Here is a 19,362-nt window from a genome sequence, read left to right on the forward strand (position 1 = left end):
AGGAAGTGTAAGCATATATATATAGGGAAAGAAACAATAGGACAGGAACGGTAGGCTAGGCACGTTTGTGCTTATTTATTTATTTATTTATTAGATTTTTATACCGCCCTTCTCCCAAAGGACTCAGGGGGGTGTACAGCCAAAAAATAAAAACTCAATATATATATACAATTAAAACAAAAATTTAAAACAGAGCATATTACAAAATTAAGGGGTGTGCTCTTATGCACGCCCCTTAAAGTCCTCTTAGGAATGGGGTGAGGTCAAAAGACAGTTTTTGGTTAAAGCTTTTGGGGTTATGGGAAGAGACCACAGAGTCAGGTAATGCATTCCAAGCACAGATAATTCTGTTACAGAAATCATATTTTCTGCAGTCCAAACTCGAGCGGTTGATATTCAGTTTAAATCTATTGGTAGCTCTTGTGTTATTGTAGTTGAAACTGAAGTAGTCATTAGGAGAAAGGACATTACAACGGATGATTCTATGAGCTAAACCCAGGTCCTGTCGAAGGCGACGGAGTTCCAAATTTTCTAAACCCAGGATTTCAAGTCTTGTGGAATAAGGTATTTTGTTGGTTATGGAGGAGTGGAGAACTCTTCTCGTAAAATACCTCAACTGTATTGATGACATGCTCAACTGTATTGATGTCAGAAATATGGTATGGGTTCCAGACAGGCGAGCTGTAATCAAGAATTGGCCTAGCAAATGTTTTATAGGCTCTGGTCAGTAGTGTGGTGTTTTTGGAAAAGAAGCTACGTAGGATTAGGTTAACAACTCTTAGAGCCTTTTTTGCTATGTAATTGCAGTGGGCTTTGGCACTTAGATCATTAGATATGAAAACTACAAGGTCTTTGACAGGGTGGGCGTCATCTGTAAGGTAATGTCCATCAAGCATGTACTTAGTGATTGGGTTCTTTTTTCCAATATGTAAAACTGAGCATTTGCTGGTTGAGATTTGTAGTTGCCAAATTTTAGACCAAGCGGTTAGATGATCAAGGTCTTTTTGAATGGTAGATGTATTGTCGGTGGTGTTAGACAGTTTGACATCGTCAGCAAAGAGAACACAGTTACTTGAGATATGGTCACAAAGATCATTACATCCTTTTTTAATGCTCTGTGCATGCGCAGAAGGTCCTGCGCATACGCAGAGGTGGCATACATGGAGGTGATTGCTCACATTTGCGAACTGGTAGCTAAGATAAGTCAATACCACCCCTGGCCGCAAGCCCTGGTCAAGTCGATTCCCAGGCTGGCCTGTCCAGCCTACTTGCCGCCACGGAAAACCCCAGTAGAGTGCTGACTCCTGGGCTGGCCTAGGCTGCTGCCACTGCGCTGCCCCCCTTCTGGCCCCGGCCTTGCCTGGCTAGTGCGAAGAACAGGACGGGACTTCCAGCGGCCACACATCCTGCCGATGCCACTTGTGGCCAGAACCGGCCAGGACCTGCTGACGAGCTTCAGGCTGGCGCTGTCCTGCTGTGTCCTGCCATTCTCCTGGCCCGTTGCCGCCATCACCACCCTGTTCTTCGGGCCGGCTGAAGCTGCTCGGAAGTCAGCTGCCACAGCCTTTCCTTGCTATTTAAAGGCAGCTTCCAAGGCAGGAAAAATTTGGGCAAGTCGTCTCCTTCTCAGCCTGAAACACACAGAGAGCATGCACACATCTCACAGTGCTGGGACCTTCTGCGAGGAGATGGTACATGGGCACGCACCGTCTCCTCGCAGAAGATCCCGGTGCCATGAGGTGTGTGCCTGTTTGCTTGAGGCCAAGAAGGAGGAGAAGACATGGCTGAACTTTTCTGTCTCCCGCTCTTCTGACACTGGCCAGGCAGGTGAGCAGCCTCCTGACCAGTGGGACAAGTGTCCTCCCAGCAGGGCCGTGCTAGCTTCAAGTTGGCGCTGTCCTGACGTGTCCCGCCATGACCACAGCCACAGCCTTGCTCGGTGTTGGACTCACCAGCTCTGATGGTTGCAGCTCCGTGGCCCTCCCACCCCTGGTATGTCAAGCCCCAAATTGGGACTTGACAGCATATTTTCACTCCAAGCAACCTGGACTTAAAAACGCATGGTTGAGGTGGAGGAGCAGTCCTTCTTAACAAGCTCAAAACAGAGTTGCAAGCTTGGGTTCTCCGCACGAGAGCTGGAAGTCCGGTACTCCGGCGCACTCATCTGTTTCCCTCTATGACCGGCCTTGGAAAAAGCCTTCCCTCAGAATCGCATGTCTGCAGCCAGAGCTGGTCTTGCAGCAACAGTTTTGAGCTTGTTAAGAAGGACCGCTCCTCCATCCCAGCCATGTGTTTTCCAGTCCAGGCTGCTTGGAGTGAAAAGCATGCAATATGTTGCTGCTCCCGGGATTCCCTGAACAAGTGCTGCCAGAAAATTGGCCAAGCTCCCAATGCCTGAACTGGCAAGCTGGAAAATTTGGTGTCGTGCTGGTGAGTACATATGGACTGAATAGGCTTTTTGCTCCCACCCCACCTCCCCATCCCGATCCAGCATGGCGCGGAAAACAGGGCGTTTCCATGGGCCCTTCTTTCCACCACCACCACCCCCCAGCCTCCTTTTGCCTATATTCAGCAGGCGGGCAATACTTTTTAGATGGGCTTTTATTTTGCCAGCCCAAGGACGGAGGAGGGGGCAGCATCGGTCATGAGACTGAGTGGGCATGGCCAATGATGTCACTCATACAAGATGCCACCCTACCTTGCAATGAGTGATGTCAAGTTGGCCATGCCCACCCAGTCACATGACCGCCTAGCCATGCCCACAGAACTGGTTGTTAAATTATTTGAATCCCACCACTGCATAAACTACATGTACAGAATTGGACAACTTGGAAGGATGTATCTAACTAGTCAGATTGGAGAAAAGACTTATAGAATTTATGCTTTTTGCAAGACCATTTTTTCAGGCTAGGATAAATACTGTCTGAGATTTCCTGTAGAGCGAACAATGAAAAAAAACAGATTCCAGTGGGTTGTTTCTCTGCCTCACACCCAAGTATATATAGATTAATGAAGTCAAATATTTTTATAGTGCTCCAACAAGACAGCAGAGGACAATGCATCCATTTTGAACAAAGTGAAGACTCGTTAAAATTTCAGGACTGCGATATACATACAATAGATGTTGGGCACAAACCCATTGAACCAGGGGTGTCAGACTCGATTTTATTGAGAGCTGCATCAGGGTTTGATTGTTTGATTTTGGGGGCCTAGGGTGCATGTAGCCAGGGTGGGCATGGTCAGCTCGACATCACTCATATTGGGGGTGCCTATGGTGGCCCGAGTCCTCTACCACCGAAAACAGGCTCCTGAGCTCCATTTTTGGCTGTGATGGCCTCCTGCAACCCTGTCAGCGAAAACAGAACTTGAGAGGACCGTGGTCAGCCCTCCCAAGCTCTGTGTTTGCTGGCAGAGGCACCGCAGTCTGGTCCTTTGCTGTTTCAGGGTGGCCCTGCGGGCCAGATCTAAGCACCCCAAGGGCCAGATCCAGCTAATGGGCCTTAAGTTTGACACCCCAGCATTGAACATTGAACCAAACAATGTCCACAATTTTTGAAATAATCCACCTGTGACAGTTCCAATACTTTTTTTCCTTTCAAAGAGCATCATCAACTTTAAAGTACTTTGAGATAGCTGGTATCAAGCAACAGAACTGAGGGAACAACGTGTTGTCCTGAAGTTTGATACTTTATATGGTGTTGCTCCACTGTGAACTGAAAATACAAAGTATATCTGGCATTATTATTTGAAAGCAAATTAAATTTCCTTCTGTTTATATGTTTTAACAAACAAAAAAAGATGCATTTTTCCATTCAAGCATTTTGTTTCTCTGTCTCATAGAGAACACTGATATACTGGAATGATTTTAAAAGGCTTGTTTTTATTTTCATGGTTGTACATAGGTAATTAAATTATACCTCAACACACTTATAAATGGGTATGTATGCTACTAAATAGTTAATGACATGAATCAATGAGAGGGATTTATTTAACTGTTAGCAGTGTAAATAATTTTGTATAGAGTAGACAGATTAAGATACTTTGGTGAAGACCTTACAAAAAGTATAGGCATATCTCAAATAATATGAAATTATGCTCCCATTTCTAGGTTAGCATATTATATCGGTCAATTTGCTTCAAAGGAATTATATATATATATATATAAACACATGCCCTCCATTTTCTATTATTATGCATTCTTTTTTAAAATATAGGTGAAATATAGGTGAAATTTTGGCAAATAACATTTATACCCCAAAAAAGTTTTATACCGTCCCCAAATCAATATAGTCTACAAATTTAATCCATAATAAATAAAACTATGCCCTTAATATTTCATTTTTAGGCTGTTATTTAATACAGACCCAAAGCAAGAAGCACAGGAATTAAATAAATTATGGTGAATATGAGCAGAATAGAGCTCAGACTATTAATTGTTTCTTTGGAAACAGCTATACATATGGGGCAAGTCTATACTTTCATAATTTCTGCTGTCCTAGGTAGCCTTGCTGAAACTAATAGATATAAGTTACTTCTGCAAGTGGACATTACATTTGACATACACATTCACAGTTAGTTTAGCATATACACATGTATATGTACATATGTGTGTGCACATATACACCCACAAATACATACAAATATAGGACAGGGTCAGAACTTGTTTTGTGATCTCATATAAAGATTATGTTGGAATGAAGTTTAATTTGGTTTGGTTTAAATGTCAAAATTTAGAAACTGGTGAAATTAAGAAACTTGTCAAAGTAAGTCCAGTCCTTCCAGGCAAATGCTTGAAGATTAAAATAACCTAGATAGAACTGAAGTCAAGTAATATTGTCCTCGTCAAAGCAGAGGAATGTTAATATGCTTATTAAAAAAAGAAAACAACCTGTTCATGAAGGTGGAATCAGAGCAGAATAAAAATGGAATTATTGACCATAACGTGGTAGAGACAAATGGAGCAATATTTCCTTAAAAATCTGTAACAGGGTAGGTGAGGGACAATTTAAGGGCTCAATTCAAAAGTGGACTGTATAGGTGTCCATCATACTCAATGTTATTTTTACCATTTGTACATTCTTTGTGACACATACTTTAAAACTACCTAAAGCACATATTCCAACATATCCCCAAGGAGATCAACTTTATCTTTATCGGGAAGGAATAATTTAATATTTAATATATTGGTTAATGTAGGAACAGAACATTATATCCAACAGAGAGGATCTCTCTGATTTTTTAAAAATACATTTTCTTTTGTTCAGTCTTTATCCTGGAAGAAAACTCACAAATGTCTTAAAAGTCTGTTTCTCAATAGAGTAAATAATATCAGAATGATTCTAAGAAAATAATTGTTTAAATGTATTATGTTCATATATTTTTTTTACAGTTTAAATATTTTAAGCATACATAATTTGTCATTTTGTACTAATCTACCAAATATTTAAATGGATCATTTAAAAAAATATTAATTAGCACAGAGGTTAAGTAAACAGCCAAGTCAACAAACAAGTTATAATGACAAATTTATAAGTAAAAACAAAAGTTGCATACATTTTTCTCACAGTTGAGATGAAAATAAATGCAAGATTACAACATGTTTTCGTAAGATTTTTGGGTGTACGGTATGTGTTCCTTTTTAAATAATTAAACTACTGTTAATATAAACAACATTAAACATTTGAAACACAAAATTAATACTGAAAAATAAAGTTATTAAAAATAAATTAGTAGATCTGTCTCTTAGAATAGGCAATGCTGCCAAACGCATATCAATCTGAAAAGCCTAAGTTAAAATACTGCAATCATTTATAATTTTCATAAGGGAAAATGTTTTCAATAATTATGCATATTTTAGACAACTTTTTGTTTAGAAACATTAATTTTAAAATTATATATTTAGTGACATATGTGCAATATACAAAACATTAAATGTAATGTATTTGGTACAACCTTCCAAACAAATAAATTTGTGTATAACTGTTTTGGAAATCAATGCAGTTTTGAAAAAGTAAATATTAAAATATGTTTTGCCCATACATGTGCTGTATATGATACAGTATACAGCTGTATATAATACATTCTGTATTTAATACAGCTGTATTAAACATAACTTTGCATTTTTGTGACATAAAGTAAGCTTTTAAATAAACAATTAAAAGAACTAGTTTTTTTCTCTTTGTTGTAATCTTTTTAAATTTTATTTTAAAAATATGGCAGTAGTAACAATGAATTAAAATGAAACTCTTTTTATATCCTTTTCTATATTTTCCTAATCGTCTATATTAAAGTCACTTATTAGCTCTTACAGTGACTGCACTGAGTTTTGAGTTGAAACAGAATTTCATATAATCTTATATAATCTGTAGCCCCATTTATTTAACTGGGAAGAAGTTATTTTATAACAAATGATTTTTGGTAACCTGATTGCAAATCTGAAAGCTGAATCACTTGGCATAGATTCAATTATAGACTGCAGTGTCACTTAAGTTTCAAGTTTTATGTGACAAAATTTAGGCACTTCTGCAAAGACTTCTTTAAAAAATATTCTCTCTTTGTAAAATAACATAGTCAAGACTTTTGTTAGGGGTATGAAAATCATACTGTGCAAAGGTTTGATTTAATTCTAGAATGTTGTTATTCCATATAACCTCTCCATACATATCCCAAAGCAGCGTGTGTGCATTGCTGCAATTTGTGCTTTACCTTAGATCAGGGGTGAGGAACTATGGCCCTTTTATGGTTTGTGGACTTCAACTCTCAGAATTCCTGAGTTAGCCATGTTGACTCAGGAATTCTGGGAGTGGAAGTCCACAAGTCATAAAGGGGCCATAGTTCGTCACCTTTGCTTTAGATCAGGGGTGTCAAACTCATGGGCCACGGGCTGGATGGGTCATGCGCTGGCCATGCCCATCCCCAGTTTAGCAAAGGGGGAAAAAGTCACGATACGTCACGTGACGATGTGACACCACAAGTTTGACATACCTGGTTTAGATCTTCTGTTTCATCTTCATCCACTTGACTGTGCCTCAACCTAGGTTTCTTATGACTCCCTGGATTCCCCAACCACCCACCTACCCACAGCATGACCATTGGCTATGCTGGTTGCATATGCTGGAAGGAAAAATCCTAATTATCCGAAGGACACCAGGCTAGGAAAACTACTCTGGAACTTCTAGTGGTGATTCCACCACTGCATCACTTATTTTGTCACCAATCATCACAGTGCAACTAGTGGCACTGATATCCCAAAGTATCTTGTTTTTAAATTCCCTCGACCTACATCACTGGGACCAGATTCTCCTTTGCAGCATTACCAAGTACTTTTGAAAGTCCAGTTTCAAAAGAATTTCTCTGTGCAAACTGGGGTGCAGGGAGGTCAGTTTAAGAAACATGCAACCAAAGCAACAGCTCTCCTGGGAAACTATTCATGTAGTTAGATCCTGGATTTAGTGGCCAATGTAAATCAGTTATTGCTAACATTGAAAGAGTCATAAAACTGTGAACCCTGCGATACATGAATGGGACTACTTACATTCACTATTTTATGGTGGTAAGACAATATTCCTAAGAAGTAAACAGTGTTATATAAAAACTTTTAAAAGTAAAATATTACCCTTTTATGTCTTGAACCATCACAGCTGGCATCAGGTAGTTAACTAGATTAGTTTTTAATATACTAAGCATACCATCTTAATATTCATATACGATATAGCAGCACTAGCTCTTAAGTGTGGACAAAAGTAAACTTGTCTCTTTACTCAGCATGCAGTTTGTGGCAATTCTGTTAAGGAAGAGACAGGGTTGTATGTACAGTAACAATGCTTTGCTGTTCTCAACAAGGCCTCTTGACATTCCATTCCATTCCTGTTCACTATTTCAGGATTATCTGTGAGAAGAAAAGAAAACACGGATGACTTTCAATGCAATATTTTATTGGAATATTGGAATATTTTAATTCTACTGGAACACTTAATCCTTATCAATGCTATTACTTTTCTCCTTTTTTAATAGTTTAAATTTAAAAATTCCACATAGCACATAGAAGTGCATTCACTGCACTTCATTTAGGATTTTTACAAGTTAAAATATATATTGCATGCAATTTTTTAACAACAGTAATGTTAATTAATTTTCAAAGAGCAGCAGAGACCAAACCATGGATATTTAATCACATCTTTATATGCTAAATGTTGTTTGGAAATAAGTTACATATTCAAAAACAAAGCACCTGATTCAGATTTTATTTCAGAATTATAACCATATATCCTTACAAGTTACAATTGATTAACCTCAATACAACAGACTGATATAACTTTTAATAATTTTTAGAACATGATTTTTAATAACTTTTTTGGATTGCTTTCAGATTGTTTTATTGCTTTTAAAAAATCTGTAGTTTGAAGCTTCATATTCGAAAGTCTTGTTATGTGTTCACATACACACTATAAGGACAGAATTTGGAATAACCTAGGAATAACAGTCAATATATCAGGCTTTAATCATATTTTATATAATTGGATCAATACATTATCCTAGGAAACGAACCATGCAATTTAATACTAAAAATAAACACATGATTTTTTCCCCCGGGATGTGGTTTTTTAAAAAAAATATTTCTTAGATCTTTTAATCAACTGTTTGCATGATCTATATGTGTATACATGTTTGTGCTAATATGATGTATGTGTGCAATATAAAGACAAATAATATACTAACACAAAAAGTATTGGTTGAATGTTTGGCTTCATTTTTTGCCTGCAATAAACCTAGCCATTGCAGTTTATAAACCATAATTTATAATTTAACATAATGTGTGAATCTTTGATAGGCAGACTATTTTACAATAAACAAATGCAGTTGTATGGAAAAAATTAAGCACCTGTGATCAAGTTTCATGGAGTGTTTTCCTATTCTTCCTTGCAGAATTTTTCTGGCTCAGAAATATTCTTATATAATGGAAGATATTGAAGCTGGAAAGTAGCTGGATAATCCAGTAAGACACCATTATGGAATAACCATTAAGTGCTTGCAGGAAAAATAGATTTGGAAATAATCTTCTCAGTCCTCTGACTTGGATATTATTGAGAAATTGTAGGGTGATCTCAAACATATAATTTATGCAAGGACACCTAGGAATATTTCTAAACTAGAAAAGTTCTATAAGAATGAGTGGGAAAATATTCCAAAAGGACAGTAAGTTTCTTGGCCTCTGGTGAAGATGGCCAACTGACGACACGCCCAAGGAGAGATCCCTGGGGCTCTCTGAAGGGTTTTTCTCTGGACTGTTGCTTTTTCAATTTACCACCAGAAGGAACTGGCATTCCTTTAGTTTATATTATTCTCCTGGGTTAGGGAGAACCCTAGAATCATTCTATGAGATCCTCCATACAGCAAGCAGCAAGGGCCAGAGCTGCAGTCACTATGTTGTTTAAAAAAGCAGCCGTTTTGGAATTCATTTTTAAAATGGAAATTAAGTTGTGCTTTTTATTTCTTAATCGCTTTTAAGGAATATTAATCTTTATTAAGCTAAGTGAAGCTCTCTTTAGTCACAGCTTGTTATTCCTTGTTGAAGATCTGTGCCATTTTGGGGATTTCTTTATTGTTAAACAACAAGGAAGAAGGTTGCTGAAGGAGAGTGAAAATAAGGAAGTGTGCAGTACTTTTTTTTCCAGCTTTGATGGAGAAATATAAGGGTAGAAAGTTGTGATTTTAATTTATTATTTTTCAGTAATTTGTAGCTTGGTCTGCTTAGCTATGGGTGGCTAAAACGCGCTGATTTTTATGAATCCTGACTGACCAGTAATTCTTAAATAATCTACCAAAAATCTTTGATTAAAGAGAGAGTTTAAAAGATGGAGGAGCAAATTATTAGAGGTATATTTGAAAATTTTATAGTTTATAGGCCATTTATGTTCCAAGGATGTTAAAAAAACAACAACCCTACTCAAATTACTTCAGAGATGCAATTATGTATAGGAAGCTACCAAACCACTGAGGCAATTTCACAAGTAGCTGACAATGCAAATGATTCAATTGCAATCTTGGAATATAAATCTGACACCAATCTTTATTATGATGGTTTAAATATAAACCTCCCAACATAATTGAAAGAAGAGTTCCAAGAAAATCTGCGACTTTCAAGAGGACAGGTTTGGGACTTTTTCTTCATGGATACTAATAAGATTGAGAAATCCTTGAGAAAAAGTTGATCCTTGACTGCAAAAGTTGATGGAGTTAGCAGAGATGGCTAAACTGACTGCTTTGATTAAAGAAAAAAACCGTTACTTCTGTTTCTATTTGGAAACCGCTTCTGGACTTTGTGCTTGAGTTAGAAAAAACGAAACTTTGATTTTCGGTTTTACCAATTAGATAGGTTTGTTGTTACAGAAATGGCTACTTATGCTACTATGTAAAAATAAAAACTTAAGCTTTGATATTATTATCTTATTCCACTGTGCCAAAGGAAATTGTAAGTCAATGCCTTTTCTTTCTTTTTCTTCACTTTTCCCTTTCCTTTCCCTCCCCTATTTTTCCTACTATTTTCTTTTGTATTTTATATTATAAACTAATAAAAAGACAGAAATCCTTGAGAAAAAGAGAATTTATAATTATTTGATAGACATTCCACAGAAGAAAAAGATTTCATTCTATGAAGATAAACTGGGAGGAGTGACTTAAACATAATGAGTTAATTGGAATTAGGATAGGTTTTTATCAGTCTAATATATGTAATTGAAAGTTTTAATGTAAAGTGGTTTTAGGAATAGCAATTCCTAAAGCTTGTAAGATTTTATTGAAAGTGTATTTGAAAGTATCTGTGTTAATAGGAAATTAAAAAAAGATGTATTAACTTAAAAAAAAACTTTAGAGTCTTTAAATGGATGTATACAAGAAAAAAATATTCTGAAGATAACTTGGAGTTATTTAAATGGAATTAGTCAATTGGAATTGGAGTTTATTAGTCTGATCTATGTAAGAAAGAAAGCTTTAATGCACCTTGTGTTTTGTTTGTGTTTATAAAGTGAGTTTGAAAATGGTTTTTTCTTTAATATATAATTTTTGAGCAATTTTTAAAGCTTGTAAAATATTATTGAAAATGAATTTTAAAGTATGTAAGTTAAGAGGCAGTTTAAAAAGATGTATTAAAACTTATTGATTTTGGAAATGTTTTTAAAGAAAAGTTTAGTGTTTTAAAATGAATGAAAAGTGGTTTTTTTTCTCTTTAAAAGGGTTAAAGAACCTGAAAGAATATAGTGAATTTTGTTAACATAAATGGTAATAGTTTATAACATTTCTAAAAACTATTAATTGCAAAAAGAAATACATAATTTCCACAGCAAGGAAGAAAAAGCAAAGATGGTTAAATTGATTGCTCTATTCAAAAAAGATAATATATTTAATTATGTTTTTTTATTTGGAAATCGCTTCTGGGTTTTGCGATAAAAAAAACCTTCAATGTTGGTTTTGCTGATTAAATATATTTGTTGTTATAGAAATAGCTAGTATATATTAATGTGTAAAAGTAAAAAGTTGAGGCTGTAATATTACTATCTTCCACTGAGCAAAAAAGAGTTGGAAGTCAACACCTTCTTTTTCCCCCTTTTACCAGCTAATTTCGATTCCTTTGATTCTGACCAACTCAAGATTGACTCAGCCTTCCATCCTTCCAAGGTCGGTAAAATGAGGACCCAGATTGTTGGGGGCAATATGCTGACTGTGTAAACTGCTTTGAGAGGGCTGTAAAGCACTATGAAGCAGTATATAAGTCTAAGTGCTATTGTTATTGCTAAGTGCTATTTTTAACTTAATATGTAGAGGTTGTGTCAAATTTCATTCCTCAAAACATCCAATTTGACGATGGGAATCAAAACTTTTGCATACAACCAAACAGTAGCACAAGAAATGTTCTTATTGCACTCAAAGACATAATTAACACCTGTGTATTTGTGGTGGTTAAGAGTATCCAAAACTAGAAAAAAATATAATAAACCAAACTGATGATGCACAACACACAGAATGGATGGAGAGCAGGATTGTGCAAACTATTGCATATGCATATTTTGCCTGAGCACAGATCAAGAATACATATACATGGTCTAAGAGAGACCATCATGAGACCATCTGCTAAGAATTAAGCAATGTTTCTTTCAGGAGCAGCTTTCTGTGATCTCTCTCTCTCTCTCACACACACACATACACACACACACACACACACACACACACACACACACGTCTTTACAAACGCAGAGGAGATTCTAACACAGGAAGAAGCAAATTCCCAGGAGCTGTGGATTACCAAAAAAACCCCAAAAACAAACGGAGAAAACGGAGATGAGGTAAAAGGGAACGAATTTTGAACAGGCTAAGGAATAGGGGAAATAGAGCTGCTCTGCCTTCAATCTTCCTGACAAATTTACATTCACTTGCTAACCAGATGGATGAAATGCTCCTTTTAAACAGAGGCAATTCTGATTTTCATAGCGCAGCTGCCCTATGCTTTATTGAAACCTAGTTACATGATGATATTGATGACAACAGCATGCAAATTCCAGGGTTTCCTTTCAGGAACATTGGGAGGCAAGCTGTTCCACTGGTTAACTGTTCTCACCATTAAGAAATCTCTCCTTAGTTGTAAGTTGGGTCTCCCTCTGATGAGCTTCCACTCATTGCTTCTTATCCTGCCTTCATCTTCTATGAAGATGTTGAAGAGGAGTGGGCCCAAGTCAGAACCTTGAGGTGTCCCACTGTATGTTTCCCTCCATGTAGATATACAAGAGTTCCATTGAGGACCACACACTGGTCTTCATGGATGGTCAGTCCATTGCGAATTCATGTGGTGGTGATGGTGGTACTATCTATCCCACATTCTTCTACTTTATCAAGAATAGGCTGTGGTTTACATTACCAAAACTCTTACTGAAATCTAAGTATACTATATCCACAATATTTCTTTGATTCACTAATTTAGTCGCTTTATGAAAAAAGACAAAGGTTTGTTTGGCATGACCTGCTTTTTAGAAACCAGTGCTGTCTTCTAGAGATCACCTTGTTCATTTCTAGGTGCTTATAAATTCACTGCTTGATTATCTTTTCCAAGATTTTCCTCAAGTATTGATGTTAAGCTGAATTGGGCTGTAGTTTCCTTGGTCCAAGGTTCATTAACGAGTTTTGTTAATTTGACATGAGTCAGTGTTCAAAATTCATATAAATGTTAGTTACTTTTCTATTACATGAAAATTTATCTGGACAATACAATTGGATTTAATGCACTGAAAGGTCCATAATTATTTGTTACTATAATTGCCTGTGGGCCCTCAGTTAATGATAATGGGTTCACTGAGTGTTTGAAGTTATGACAGTACTGAATGCGGAGACTGACAGCCAGTCCTCAAAGTTGTGGCCACTGCGGTCATGTTATTGTAATTCTGGTTGATTGGCAACTGGCTCATAATTTTAACAGTTGCAGTGTCTTGCAGTAGTAGTCTTGTAGTATCTTGTGTGAACTTCTCAAAGGGGAAATTGCAATAGATCTATGGAGGTCGCATTATCTTATATAACAAGAGCTATCAATAGAACCACAGAATCAGATTTGATAGTATTTTGAGATCATCTAGTCCAACTTGCATGCTGAATTCAAGATCTACTACGGCATCTTTGACAGATGAATGACTGTCCAGCCTCAGTTTAAAGACTTCTAGTGAAGGAAAACCACAATATCATATTCCAGTGATAACTTCCGTGGAGTTTAACCACCTTTCTTCTAATCTGAATTCACTAGCTATCCCTCTGGAGCAATAAAAAAGAAATCCATTCCTTCTTTTTGAAAGCTTGTCAGATATTTGAAGATTGCTATCATACCTTCCCTCAGTTCCCTCTCTGGGTTAAACTTACTCAGATCCTTCACTATTCCCCACAGAGCTTGATTTTCAGAATTCACCATCTTGGTAACCTTCATCTGGACTTGCTTCCAATTTGGTTTTTGAACAGTGGTGCCCAGAATTCCACAGGGTATTCCAAAAGGAATCTGGTCAGGATGTAGTTCAATGGAATGGTTATTTCCTTGTTTCTATGCTTCTACTAAAGCATGGTCAGGATGTAGTTCAATGGAATGGTTATTTCCTTGTTTCTATGCTTCTACTAAAGCAAATCTTTTCTGAAAATATGGGTTGGATTTGTTCCCCTCCTGTTATGAGGGATCACATTTGATGAGCTGTCAGTTTTGAAACTGGCAGGTAGTGGGCCACCTGAGCAGGTGAGACCACAAGCAAAACCAGGTAAGACAGACTTGTATGAGGCGGTCCCAATCCTAGCAGGGTGCCCTGGTCCAGGATGCACCAGCAACTTCAGAGAACAGAGGAATGAACTCAGCTACTCAGGAAGCAAGGGCAACACATCTTCTTCAACTATATCTGCATCTGGGACTATTTTGGAGCTGTTGACAGGGTCTTGCTCTTCATCAAAAAGAATTCTCCAGGAGCCTGTGTCCTTCTTTGTTCTCTCTTTCTGGGAGTCTATGACTTGGACTGGCTTGTGGAACTCTCTAGTATTTCAATCCTAGACTGACACAGTTTAAGCTTGTTTTATTTCTGCCATCTTGCCTCTTTTCCTGAACCTGCATACCACGGACAAATGAGAACTGCAGCTCTGTTACGTTTCCCCTATAGAAGGGGAATCTACAAGGCCATTAAATTATTGAAGGCATTTGTTAAAATTCTGAGTGAAAGGATGCAAGAGGTCACGATGAAAACAATTTGGGCTGTGCAATGCAGCTTATGTTAGGCAGGGATAAGCAGACTAAAGCTTTGCTGTTTATCAGGTCATTAAGAAATGTATGAATGTGAGAAAGTTTTGATTTACATAAAGTGTTTGCAAATAAGCTTGAATTATGGAACGAATTGCATGAATTTGGAATTGAAGGTTGCTTGCTGTACACAAAAGCAGTATCTAGTGGAAGTAAAACATGCATGAGAACAAGTTGTCAGTTCCCAAATGTAGCATACTGAAATATTTAGGCTAAAAAAAATATGTTAAGATATAACAATTGTCCCACCAAGTTAAGATTTAATGCTGAGCTTATTGGGAGCAAATAGAAAAGCGTTTGATGCCATTTAACATATGCTTATTGATCTCTTCTCCTATAGCATACAGGTAAACATTAAAAACAAATGTTCTAATGCAAATAATTCTAGAATTTTCTTGTATCTCTCAAGAAATCCTAAGTAAGTTACAAAATTTCATACTTGTTTTTTTCAATTGCGAAGATTACAAAGGAGTAAGTTTGGCATTACATAGATAACCAAGAATTTTGTGACATGTTAAATAAATATACTATGGTATGTGCTTTTAGTCCAACATTTGAAGAATTCTAGTGCTAGAGCCTAGATTCCAGAGGAAGGTAGTAATTAGAGCATAGGTTAACTGGAAACTTTAATTCCTATCTCTCAGTCAATCTATTTCACAGGCTTATCGTTTTAAGGAAAAATTGGATCTTGAATTCCTCAAGCGAAGGTGAGATACAAATCTCATGAACACATAAACAAACAAAAATTCTCAGTTACAGAGCTGCAGTGGTGCAGTGGTTACAATGCAGTACTGCAGGCTGCTTCTGCTGACTGCCGGCTGCTAGCAGTTCGATTCTCACTGGCTCAAGCTTGATTCAGCCTTCAATCCTTCCAAGGTCGGTAAAATGAAGACCCAGATTGTTGGGGGCAATAGGCTGACTCTGTAAACCGTTTAGAGAGGGCTATAAAGCACTGTGAAGTGGTGTATAAGTCTAAGTGCTATTACTATTGCTATATTGAGATTATATGATAGACAAATATGAATACATATTCATCATTTCTGACAGCGCAAAAACAAACAAACTGGGATATGGAAATACCATTAAATATGCTTGTATAAGAATAAAAAGAGAAACAAAAAGATATATTCTTATTAGAACTTAATTATAGACTACCTTGAAAGTTAGACATATGGATATAGCTTTTCTGTTTCAGATGACCAAGCATTTTGGATACTGCCGTTATAAACAAGGTAGGTACTGGTGAGCCTAGGGCAGAAAGCTGAATCATAACAACAATGATCTAAATCAAGGATAGAAAAAGTGAGTGTAGCCCAAAAGAAATTCTGGATATTTGCTATTGTTTGATGAGGAACATTCTATAGGCATGTACATCAACTAGATATAAATCCATATTCTTCCAGACTGTCTAAAAAAATATAATTTGGAGAGTTTATCAAAAATGTTATTGAGATTATATATATTACATTCATATTGTTGCAGTACTTAACCTATAATTCTGTAATTCTTTGCCAGTACTTTATACTTGATTTTCACATTTCCAAAACCAAAAAATGACCAAAAAACCATTACTAAGAACTCAAACATTTAACAGAGTTTGAATATTATCATATAAATTAATAGGATTAAAACTAAATAATCTAAACTAATTACTAAAAATGTCTATTTGCCACTTCATGTAAAGTAATGTTTACAATGGAGCTATATTTCATATTTTTCAAAGAATCACAGAATTTTATTTTGAATTTATGGAATTGATACATCAACATAAATGGGAAAAGTTACTTCTTTTTTGTGCAATGTATACTACTGAACATTACTGTTATGGATTGAAAATGAAATAAAAATAAATTATAAAATAATAAATTATTAAAAATAAACTATACAATAATAAAATAAATAAATTGCAAAATACTTTAAAATATACATGACACGCAAACCAAAACAAAAATACAGAAGCCATCTAATTAGCTTAAAAGTGGTGGTGGGTGAGGTATTCTCACTCAGTCTTCTATGTCCTTCCTATTTTAATCCAAGTTCTCCATAATGAGGCTGGTTGTACCATAGGTTACCTTAGTAATATCAAAACCTGGAGTGCATTTCTTAAGTGAACAGATACTTTAGATTTGACATATAATCTGGATTACACTCCTGCCTACAATTAATGCTGCAGTGTTACCACTTTCCTGTCTCAGCAAATAAGAAAGTCTGCTTCAAAGCATCAGAACTTTGAATGCACCACATAACATATGGACAACAGACAAAACCTCTTGTACATGGAAGTTTCCTATTCCGTATAAGGAACTGTGATTTAATCATGGTCCTTCTCTCAAATTCTCTTTGGACAGCAACAATGATTTCTTAATCCGTTTCCTGTGATGGTTAGCCTAGCACGACTAGGTTCACTAGATTGAGATCTCTCTCTAACTCAAGGAAGGATACAAATCAGCATTTGATATCTTAATGGTTTATTCAGGTTAAGATATTTACCAAACAAATTACTGATGGATTTTCTGTGAAAATATTTTAAATATTTTTTTTAACGAACAACACAAAATAAAATCTTTGGATTGATTTGAAAGTTTATCAACTAACCTACAATATAAATTATGGAAAGCTGTAATTTCCATGCAATGTAAACAAACCTGTGTACTGTTATAATTTAGTGTCTACCCATCTGTTATTTTCCTTATTTCAGAGAAGTACTCTTTCTGTAGACAAGGGGGACATGAAATAGATGACACACTGGGGTCAGCAATAGTAGTGGGTTCCTCTTATCTTCGCTACCGGTTTGGAACCAGGAGTGTGCGCATGTGTGCGCTTGCTTCGCTTGCATGCGGAGCTTTTGTGCAGAACCTGCGCATGCGCAGAGCTTCTGTGATGAATTCCGGGTGGGTGGAGCCTCCCGCCATCGCCACTACTGGTTTGCCCAAACCAGGGTGAACCGGTAGAAACCCAACACTGGTCAGCAGCAACAGTTCAACTGTCTAGATTGTATTAACCATTTGGAGAAGAGTTGGGGCGGGGTCTCAGTTTTCTACTAGCTTTTATCTGGCAGAAAGAACATTCCTTAAACTCATGTCAGAGCAGCCTGAAGACAAAGAAATCTAACAAACTCTAATGTTTCTAAACCTGGAACCTGTCAGAACTTATCATTTCCCCTCCCACCAACTAATCTCAACTGTCAGTAACTGTCCTTCTATCTCCCACAGCATCCAATACAACTGATGATGCTTCCAGGATAGGAAGCGAAACATCTTGGTTTTCCTCAAAAAAAAATCAGTCCAGTTGCCTTTTCAAAATAAAAACCACTTTTGATATTGACAAGCACTAATTTGAAAGAACAGGCTGTAATGCTTTTGTGTTTGGATATTTAAAAACTTCTCCCATGCATTCACTGAGAAGAAACACATTTAGAATAGCTGTACATATTGTCAGTTTAGCACTTTTCATTGGCTTTGGGTTTTGTAAAAATAGATTAATTTCATAAAATGTTCCAGAAATAATTGCTTAATAAAAAAATATAAAGCGCAGTATGTTTGCCAAAACGGCAGCAAAGCTTAAGAAGCATGATAAAATAGGGCGACACAACCAATACATATCCTTAGTTTTAGTACTTTAAAAGATTGAAAATGTGTGCTGCTTCTTTTGTTAATTCACCCCAAAGAACATTTAATCCAATGAGAACCCAGGAAAAAAGTTTCTTACGTAAATTATTCTATACATGAAGAATGGGAACAGATGTTTTCTAAAGCCCTTTTTAATGAAGTTCCTAGAATAATGGTACTTCAGATGTTCGCCTGGACTTCTGCTACTACTAATAATAATTCTAATAATCTTTTCAATAGTTTCATTAATTTAGAAGCATCTCCTATTTGCTGTGAGAATTTGAAGGAAGGGAAACAGCAAGAACATACAGCCAGAGGGAATGGAAATAAAACTGCAGGTCCAATCAGGAATTGCTTCACTTCCATTTTACAAACATGAAAAAGGAATAACCTCTCATTAGGTTTATTATGTCTATTAATGTAGATATAACTCCTATTTGAAGATTACTTTTACCATGAATAGAAGCAGTTAAATACAGAAAGAAAGCAGAAAGAAAAGAGCAATATTGTGAATGATTATTAGACATGATTCTTAGGACTAAATAGAGCTTGCCATGTTTAAAATGCTAAAAAAAATGGGTGGACGGGACTATTAGGTAAAAGAGAAACTCTTAACTCTTTTCTGCCATCCATAAGTTTGCAGCCCACATTAAAAATCCCACTGAATCTTGCAATTATAATATGTACGCAAGCAAGCTTCCGTAAAAATACGGTACACAGAAATATTCTTCGGCCTCAATCTTTTAAGTCTGTTTTTGCTTTAAAAGGTTAAATAATTAATTACAATTATAGCCTGGGGAAAAGATAGTTAATACTTAAATTTAAAAGTTAATTGGAGTATAAGAAAATAGCACTAAAATGGCTACTGAGCGGCTAGTATTAGAGACACGCACACACACACACAAAATACACAGAGAGCCACATTACACCCTTATTTGCCATAAATGTTAA

General features: G+C 36.4%; 1 protein-coding gene across 17 annotated transcripts in view; it reads right to left on the bottom strand.

Moving 5' to 3' along the window:
• Positions 1 to 5,513: 5,513 nt before the first annotated feature.
• MBNL2 (muscleblind like splicing regulator 2) overlaps positions 5,514 to 19,362 on the bottom strand; it is a 74,589-nt gene continuing 60,740 nt past the window's right edge. For 15 of the 17 annotated variants that reach the window (XM_058186803.1, XM_058186801.1, XM_058186787.1 and 12 more), the window contains one exon: positions 5,514 to 7,888. In XM_058186803.1, coding sequence (XP_058042786.1) covers positions 7,874 to 7,888 — 15 coding nt within the window. In that variant the 3' untranslated portion in view covers positions 5,514 to 7,873. Of the gene's footprint in view, positions 7,889 to 15,958; positions 16,086 to 19,362 lie in introns of all 17 variants that reach the window. The other 2 variants (XR_009155553.1, XM_058186790.1) reach the window with 2 other exon arrangements.

This window comes from Ahaetulla prasina, chromosome 5, assembly GCF_028640845.1.
Source record: "Ahaetulla prasina isolate Xishuangbanna chromosome 5, ASM2864084v1, whole genome shotgun sequence".
Lineage (NCBI taxonomy): Eukaryota > Metazoa > Chordata > Lepidosauria > Squamata > Colubridae > Ahaetulla > Ahaetulla prasina.